This window comes from Otolemur garnettii, unplaced genomic scaffold (assembly GCF_000181295.1).
Source record: "Otolemur garnettii isolate 467f Iridium unplaced genomic scaffold, OtoGar3 scaffold00094, whole genome shotgun sequence".
In the NCBI taxonomy this organism is placed as follows: domain Eukaryota; kingdom Metazoa; phylum Chordata; class Mammalia; order Primates; family Galagidae; genus Otolemur; species Otolemur garnettii.
The window spans coordinates 7,199,860-7,209,191 of NW_003852489.1; the positions used below are offsets into that span (position 1 = coordinate 7,199,860).

Here is a 9,332-nt window from a genome sequence, read left to right on the forward strand (position 1 = left end):
GAACCCGCCACCTTAGGTGGACGTGGCTGGCGCCTTAGCCGGTTGAGCCACAGGCGCCGAGCCTCGTTTGTCTTATAGAATGTATAAAGTTCTTTTATAGAACTTATATTTTTTAATTTTTCCAGCTGAAATTTTGTACTTTTAGAAAAAGTAATTATATAACAAGGATTGATCTTTAGGGATTACCTGGAATATGCACAATTTCTTCACTTACTTGGTTTGCAGGGTAAGTTGGCATGAAGCCACTAGAAGCCTGGGCTGTAGCTCCACCCACTGGTCCAACAAGGTTAATGCCCATGACTGGCTGTCCCAGGGTGAGGGGCATGGAGCCTCCAGGGCCTGAAGGTATCACAGTCGGCTGACTCACTGGAGTAGGCAGAGTCATAGGAAAGCCACTTAAAGTTGGAATAGGAGCTGCTGGGAACTGGTTTAAAGCATCAGGACTTATGGCAGGAACACCCCTCTACAAAAAATAGGAGGAAAATGGAAATACTTTAGGGGACTGCAAACCACATACAATCTAAATCTTGCAAAGAGAGACCTAATGGTAAAAGCTATAGTCTTCATAAGTTTCCACTCTGACTTTCCCAAAACTCATGATTTTGATACAAGAAAAAAGTTGTAAAGTTAATGCAAATCTGATACTTAGGCTATGACAGGGAATGTTAATATATTAAATGTTTGTTTATTTATTTATTTGAGACAGAGTTTCACTTGGCCACCCTTGGTAGATTGCCATGGTGTCATAGCTCACAGCAACCTCAAACTCTTGAGCTCAAGCAATTAATTTTCTTGCCTCAGCCTCCCAAGTAGCTGGGACTACAGGTGCCCACCATGATTGGATTAAAAACCCAGCTATTTTTAGAGATAGGGTCTTGCTCTTGCTTAGGCTGGTCTCGAACTACTGAGCTCAGGCAATCCACCTGCTTCAGCCTCCCAGAGTGCTGGGATTACAAGTGTGAGCCACTGTGCCTGGCCTTATTAAAAGTCTTTAAACAAAGAAATAATTTGCTAGTACATACATTATATAAACTACTTTTTTGAAGTACTGCATCCTGAAAATGTTCTAATTTTAATGTACAAGGCGTTCTACAATGTAGTAAAGAAAAGGATTCAGTCTTTCAATTTATATTAATACAGTTGGTTACTTATTTATTTTTGAGACAGGGTCTTGCTCTTGTTGCCTAGGCTGGTGTGCAGTGTCATGATCATAGCTCACTGCAACTTCCAACTATTGGGCTCAAGTGGTCTACCTGCCTCAGCCTCCCAAATAGCTAGGACTACAAACGTGTGCATACCATCACACTCAGCTATTCTAAAAAATTTTTTTTTTTTTTTTAGAAACAGGGTCTTGCTATGTTGCCCAGGCTAATTTTGACCTCCTGGACTCAAGTAAGACTCCACTTTGGCCTCCCAAAGTGCTGGGATTGATTAGATGTATGAGCCACTGCACCCAGACTAAGTAAAGTTAAGAAATATTGTCTACCTGTGTTACTGCTATCATGGCGAGAACGGTATAAAGTTCTTCTTTAGTAAGTTTGCCAGGTGTAGTTCGATTAGCTAAGGCCCATATCTGTCCAAGAGTTTCTCTGGGAAGTCCAGATGACATCAGAATGGGATAAAGTTTAGCAGTGTCTATTCCAGTTGGAGTCATTGTGGTTTCTAAAATTTTCTTATAGGCATCTATTAAAGGAAAGACCAGATTATAAATGTAAACATATTACAAGTGATTTATCTTTTTTGTTGTCATTGTTGTATATAAGAATAATCTTAAATCAAACTCCTTTAATAGAACTGAAGCCACATCAGGGTTTGAGCTGCTGGAAAGATGTTCGGGTGGGAATATTCAGCAGATAATTAGAATCTGGAACTTAGATGACAATTTGGGGCATGATCCTAAAGAAAGATTTAGAATTGAAGGTAAGGGAAAAATCTTACAATTCAATACAAGATTTTAATAACAAGATGAGGGTGGTAAAAGCCGATGCTTAGGACCTTATAAGTGAAGTTGCAGAGTAACAGTGGTGGGAACAGTGTGTAAATAGCAACAGGAAGCAAGAATTACACCAAGAGCACTCTTCTGACCTAATGAATTAAAGGCTGTGAGAAAAAAACACCACTGATGAAGGTGCTATGGAAATAAAGCCTTCATAGAAAAATCAGATTTTGGTTAAGGTGGGTACTGTTGGTGAGTTTTCCACAATAATGTGGGTTTTCCAAAGACAAAGTGGGAAAGGCTGTTAGAGTCAGGGTTGCCATATAGAGTAAAGAATGCCAATAATGCATGGGACATACTTGTACCAAACAATTACTTGCTGTTTATCTGTAATTCAAATATAACTGGGCATCCTGTACGGCTCTTTGCTAAATCTGGCAAGCCGAGTTAATAGTTGCTGAGAATGAAAGTGACTAGGGCTGAGATAGAAAAATGTTTACAACAAAAATTTTACATCTAGAATTATAAATATGGATTGCAGGTTAATAGGCTGGCCACAAGAACACATATTTTGACTAGGTATGTATGTATGAATGTATGTTGGAAAGAGGAGGGAGAAAGAAATACAAACTGATAATGGATAAAACTCTAAAATATACCAAGATCTAGATTTTGTTTGTCTTGAGGACAAAGAAAAAGATGCAAAACATCAAAGAGGTTAGCTAGAAGGAAATCTATTATTTTTAAGTACAACTGAAGTCCCTTTTAGTTTTTGGAATAATTAGCCTTTCAATTTGTGATCATGTGATTATGATATAAAGTAGATAATACCAGTTTCTTTCAAAGAAGTTCAACTACAGAAATCTTTTTTTTTTTTGAGACAGAGCCTCAAGCTGTCCCCCTGGGCAGAGTGCCATGGCATTACAGCTCACAGCAACCTCCAACTCCTGGGCTCAAGCGAGTCTCCTGCCTCCGCCTCCCAAGTAGCTGGGACCACAGGTGCCCGCCACAACGCCCGGCTATTTTTTGGTTGCAGCCATCATTGTTGTTTGGTGGGTCCGGGCTGGGGATTCAAACCCACCACCTTAGGTGTACGTGGCTGGCGCCTTAGCCGGTTGAGCTATAGGCGCCAAGCCCAGAAATCTTGAATGAGTTTTATTTAATCAAGTGTAGGACAACTTTAGTCTATGACCTAGAAAACTGAAGATCTAATCAAAGTTACCTTCAGTTTTCAAGGTGCTGGCAAAGTACAATAAATGGAACAAGGTATAATAAATTCAGATTAAGATATGCTGCTGAAATAGTCACTACTCTATGCACATCAATCATGGCTTAAAGAGACGATTTCCTGGTGTCAATTGAGTACTATCAGAAGATGCATTTTAGTGACGTTTCTAGGGGTATCGCTCAACAGTAATAACATACATAAAGAAAAAAGTAAATGCCATCTTCCAATGGAGGAAAAGAAGCTACATGGTCTTCACGTCAGAGTATCACAAGACAAATAAGTCATGAAAATAATTTTTAAAATTTAAATTAATTATTAAGAATCCAGAAAATTATATTAAATATATTGGCACAATTCTTTTTTTTTTTTTTTTTTTTGCAGTTTTTGGCCAGGGCTGGGTTTGAACCCTCCACCTCCGGTATATGGGGCCGGCACCCTACTCCTTGAGCCACAGGCACCTGCCCCACAATTCTTGATGAATTAATAATCTCTGAAATATTTGATAAGGCATGATAAATCTAACAAAGCTTTTACAAATAAAGGCATGTGATGGTCAATAAAACATTAAAGCAAAACATTCTTCCTGCATTTACACAGATGAAGCAGTCTTTCTTTTTTTTCTGAGACAGAGTATCACTCTTTCCTCCTGGGGGTAAGTGCCGTGACACCATCATAATTCACAGCAACCTCAAACTCTTGGGCTTAAGTGATCCTCTTGCCTCAGACTCCCAAGTAGTAGAGACTACAGGCATCCACCACAACGCTGGGCTAATTTCTCTATTTTCAGTAGAGATGGCCCCTCACTACTAAAAATAGCAATCCTGAGCTCCAGCAATCCACCCAGGTTGGCCTCCCAGAGTGCTAGGATTACAGGCATGAGCTGGCATTCTCAGCCTAAGAGGAGGCAGCCTTAAGAAACACAAAATCCATATGCCAGAGGTGGCGGCCCAGCCCTGGTCAAAAACTGCAAAAAAAAAAAAACCCACAAAATCTAATGAATTTTCTGTACTCTTTCAGAAAAAAGAGGAAAGTAGGTGACAATTTCTTCTGTATATTTTGTATCTACAACAGTAAATATTTATAATTACAGTTTAAATGTATACAGATGGGGAATCTTGGGCAAAGAAGCTTTTTACCTGGAACCAAACTTTCATTATAAATCCAAGGAGGCATTCTGGGCTGAACAGGATCTTGCGAGGGAAATACTCCTACACCTAGAAGATAAGGAACATTAATATATATAATTATGTATAGATAATTATACATAATATTAATTATACTAGTATATTAATATATGTAATGGAAATCACACTGACTTATGGTTTTCATAAAGAACACTGGCTGGAGATACTTAAAAAAAAAAAAGTCACCAATACAACGAAAATATTTGGAGGTCCTCTCCCCTCTCCTGCTGTTTGATTTGGGTTAAAATACAGGTATTTGGTTTCTAAACAATTTTTATATACTCTGTGCTCAAAAGTAAATTAAAGAAAAACCAGGGGGCAGCGCCTATGGCTCAAAGGAGTAGGGCGCTGGCCCCATATGCCGGAGATGGTGGGTTCAAACCCAGCCCCGGCCAAAAACAGCAAAAAAAAACCCCCGAAAAACCAGACTGTACCAAATCAATTTTCTAAATCACATGAGGCTTGCACCATTTCACATGTACTATAAATTGAAGGAAAAAACATGATAAATAATGATTTAAAAATTATATACATAAAAAAAGTAAATGTCCAAGCTTTATTTGCAGCTTTTAATAATGCCTCTTTCCAAAGTCTCACTTTTTTTAAACGTAAACATGACACTGCTGCCTTAGATATTTAAGACTTTTGGGGTCCTTTGGTCCAATACAATATCCTCCAAAAGTTTGCCTCCTACGTTGCCCACATTCTAATTCATCTCTTCAGACTCAAAGTTAACAATTTTGATCTTTTAGGCAGTAGTGCAATATGATTTATCTCAGAGAAAGCAAAATTGTACTCTCATTGGTGACTTTTCCAGTTATATTTTAACTTTTCAACCTTTATGGAAGAACAGAATGTGTAAGAGAGAAAAAAGAGAGCTTTTATAAAATAAAAGGAAATTCTAAATTGGAAATGATTAAGAAAGCTGGTTATCAAAATCACTTTTTGAAAAGGAGTAACAGTGTGTTGAAAGAATTCAGAGCAAAATCTTAGGGGTTAATTGGAGAAAGGAATGCATTAAATATATTTTAAGCAAAATTTCAATTAGCAAAATCAAGCAGCATTCATTTTAAGATTAATGCTTAAGATGTTAGCATTTGAGCGACATTTGGTTAAACAAACTGTTTGCTGAATGTTTCATGAGCTCACCACTCTCTTCATTTGACAGGTTTTGGTCTGAAGCCTTTTCTGCCTCTGCAGTGGTGGTACCACTTACACATCCATCTACAGCACCCCCGTTACTGGCCGTTAAACTGGGATGGTTCTTACTGGAACCTGGGCTTATGGCTTTGTGCCCAACTTCAGAATTATTTAATTTAATTTGTTCCTGCCCAGATGTACTTATATCACAAGATACTATGAGCTTCTCTTCCAAGGAAGGGCCTAAACAAACAGCATGAAGGATTATTGGTATGTAACTACACACTTCCAATCTTTCCAATCATCCATTTCCACCCCCATATCCTACAGGGAAGGCTCTGCCAAATATAAACTTTTAAAATATTAATAATTTAATCACTACACATTTGTAGAAGACTCAAAAGACTTGAGAGATTTTTAGAGAATTTAAGCATAATTATCTACTGTGATTCTCAAGAATTCTATGAGATAACGGAATAGTATATTGGAAGGAGTACTACCTTAGAAATGGGGTGAGCTGTATAAGATACAGACACTTTCACTAATTACACGGGAGGCCTCTGGCCAATAACCTCATCTCTGGATCTGTGTCCATGTCTGTCAAATGAGTTAAGTTTGGACTAAGTATACATCTGCCAAGATCCCTCCTGGCACTGTGCTATGTCTCAGGTCAGAGTGTACAGCTGCCCTATTATTTCATAGATGATAAAAACAAAGGTACAGAAAAGTTTAAAGCATTGTCCAAGGAAAACTGGTAGTATATGAATGGCCGAGGCTTCTGCCCCAAAGTGCTCCATCATTGAACCAGAAAGTAGCTCTCCCTCCCACATTATTTTTAAGAAAATGATATTGATGAATTTCCCAAACAAAAGAATAATCTTCCTAAGAGATCACTTTGTTTTTAAAGTTCTCAGGTGGTTCAAATTGCTCCTAATTTAGGAGCAAAAGTTTTTTTTTTTTTTTGGAGACAGAGCCTCAAGCTATCCCCCTGGGCAGAGTGCCGTGGCATCACAGCTCATAGCAACCTCCAACTCCTGGGCTCAAGCGAGTCTCCTGCCTTAGCCTCCCAAGTAGCTGGGACACAAGTGCCCGCCACAACGCCTGGCTATTTTGTGGTTGTAGCCATCATTGGTGTTTGGCAGGCCCGGGCTGGATTCAAACCTGCCACCTTAGATGTATGTGGCTGGCGCCTTAGCCACTTGAGCCACAGGCACCGAGCCAGGAGCAAAAGTTTTATATTGCCTTTCTGGAATGTGAAGACTCCAGAGTTCAAAAATCTAGATACTTATTTTGGTGAATTTCAACAGAATTTCAATAGTACTCATACATTCATGTACATGTTTCTCTGTCAACATCACTTTATCATTCTACTTATATAAAAGAAATAAATTATCCCAGGGTATTTTAAAAGTATTTTCATTAATAACACTAGGAGTTACCTGCTTTCTGTACACTGTGTGAGGCTGAAGCAGTAGAGAAATAAGGAATTTTCCCAGGGACACCATGTAAGGCAAAAGACACTGGAATCTGACCTGGAGGGAGAGGCTGTGCCCCAGCCTTCTGTGTGTGCAACTGGCCAAGTGGGGTGGTGGGGTGGAAAGACTGAAAGGGCTGGGATGAGGAGGAAGGCCCGCATGGGGGAACTTCAACAGGCCCCTGCATAAAGTCACTGAATTCTTCTTCATCAAGAAAGGCAGGTGATGGGGAGACAGTTTTAGTAGAGTGAGATGATGTGGGACAATCTGCAAATGGAAAATGGCAATGAAACACACAGAAATGAAAATCAACAGGGAAAAAGAAATTAAGATGTAGTACAATTCCAAAATAATACACTGAGATATGAAGAGTGGAAGTGAACAAGAAATAACAACAGTCAAATGGAATTAAGACAATGCATGAAAAACCTTGATGTCTATTTATACACAACTTTATCTCTTTTCATTTTCTTATTTTTTTGAGACAGAGTGTCACTCTGTCACCCTTGTCATCCTGGTTTGAGTGTTGTGGCATGATGGCTCATAGCAACTTCAAACTCCTGGGTTCAGGCGATTCTCCTGCCTCAGCCTCCCAAGTAGTTGGGACTACAGGTGTCCACTAGCACACCCACATAAATTTTTTTCTTCTACTTTTGGTAGAGACAAGGTATTGCTCTTGCTCAGGTTGGTTTTGGAAGTACTGAGCTCAAGCAATCCACCTGCCTCAGCCTTTCTAAGTGCTAGGATTAGACATGAGCCACCATGCCTGGCTTTATCTCTTTTTAAAAGGAAATGTAATAGTTAATTTGCATTTAGGTCAAAAAGAGAAAAATGTAAAATTCAATTTTTTTTTTCTTTTTTTGAGCAGGGTCTCTTCTCTCTCACCCTGGCTAGAGTACAATGATGTAATCATAGCTTTCTGTAACCTCAAACTCTGAACTCCTGGGCTCAAGTAATCCTCCCATCTCAGCCTCTTAAGTAGCTGGGACTATGGGTGCGTGCCACCACACACCTAATTTTTTTTTGAAGAGATAGGGTCTCATTATGTTGCCTAGGCTGGTCTTGAACTCTTGGCTTCATGAAATCCTCCCAAAGTGCTGGGATTACAGGCATGAGCCAATGTGCCCAGCCCAAAATTTCTTTAGGTAAATAATATATTTTTCCCCAAGACCACTAATAATTTACAGGTAAATGGTGATTTTTGAAATCCAAATGATCTGTTTATCGAGATAATATTCTCTCAGACCAAAAGATACCAGAAACAAGAACACTTCCCTATATTGTACTGAACATATTTTGGACAGATACATACTCAGATGATTAAATTTCATTATTTAGTAAGAAATGCATTAATCAATAATGCATAAGGTGGGGCACAGTGGCTCATACCTGTAATCCTAACACTCTGAGTGGCCAAGGTGGGTGGATTGCTTATGTTCAGGTGTTTGAGACCAGCCTGAACAAGAGCAAGTCCTCGTCTCTACTAAAAATAGGAAAATTAGCTGGCTGTTGTGGTGGATGCCTGTAGTCCCAACATCTTTTGAGCCCAAGAGTTTGAGGTTGCTGTGAGCTAGGCTTATGCCATGGCACTTAATCCCATGGCACCCAAGGGAGGGAAGGAAAGGGAAGGGAGGGAGGGGAAGGGAGGTAGGTTGAGGTGGTGGATTGCCCGACTCAAGGAGTTTGAGACCAGCCTGAGCAAGAGGAAGATCCTGTCTCTACTAAAAATAGAAAAAACCTTAGCTGGTTCTTGTGGTGGGTACCTGTAGTCCCAGCTACTTGGGAGGCTGAGGCAAGAGGATTGCTTGTGCCTAAGAGTTTGAGGGTGCTGTGAGGTATAACTCCATGGCACTCTACCCAGTGTGACAGAGTGACATTCTATCTCAAAAAAAAAAAAAAAAAAGAAAAAAAGAAAAAAAGAAAAGAAAAAAAAGCAGAAAGTAACCTTGACCATGTTTAAAAGGTCTTTGGAATTAAAGGATATAAATATCATTGTGGCTTTTTATTGTTAAATATGAGACTTATTTACATACTAGAACTACTCTACAGGGGCTACATTTAACATGAAGCTCATTAATAATACTATTTTATTGCTGCTGCTTCTCATTTTTAACTGCTTTGAATTGCTTTAATATTTACTAAAATCTAATGTCTCAAGGAGTAGTTGTTTTTACAAAAAGGTTCTCATCTGAAAAATGGACACACCATATGCTTACTATTACTGCTCTCTAGTTATCGATGGAATAAAATCAGGCCACACTGAAGTTTTATGAAAGATATAAACTGGATATGAAAAAGTATTGCTTTATTTTGTTTAAAAAATAAAAAAGCTGGCTGGGCGCCTGTGGCTCAAGTGGCTAGGGTGCCAG

At 39.1% G+C, this 9,332-nt stretch overlaps 1 protein-coding gene across 1 annotated transcript in view; it reads right to left on the reverse strand.

Moving 5' to 3' along the window:
• The window catches only part of SYNRG (synergin gamma), a 97,058-nt gene that overhangs the window by 61,752 nt on the left and 25,974 nt on the right, over window positions 1-9,332 (reverse strand). Inside the window, exons 7-11 of the mRNA XM_023516604.1 lie at window positions 6,928-7,230; window positions 5,498-5,731; window positions 4,301-4,378; window positions 1,487-1,683; window positions 215-463 (exon numbers count right to left, since the gene is read on the reverse strand). Coding sequence (XP_023372372.1) covers window positions 215-463; window positions 1,487-1,683; window positions 4,301-4,378; window positions 5,498-5,731; window positions 6,928-7,230 — 1,061 coding nt within the window. The remainder of the gene's footprint in view (window positions 1-214; window positions 464-1,486; window positions 1,684-4,300; window positions 4,379-5,497; window positions 5,732-6,927; window positions 7,231-9,332) is intronic.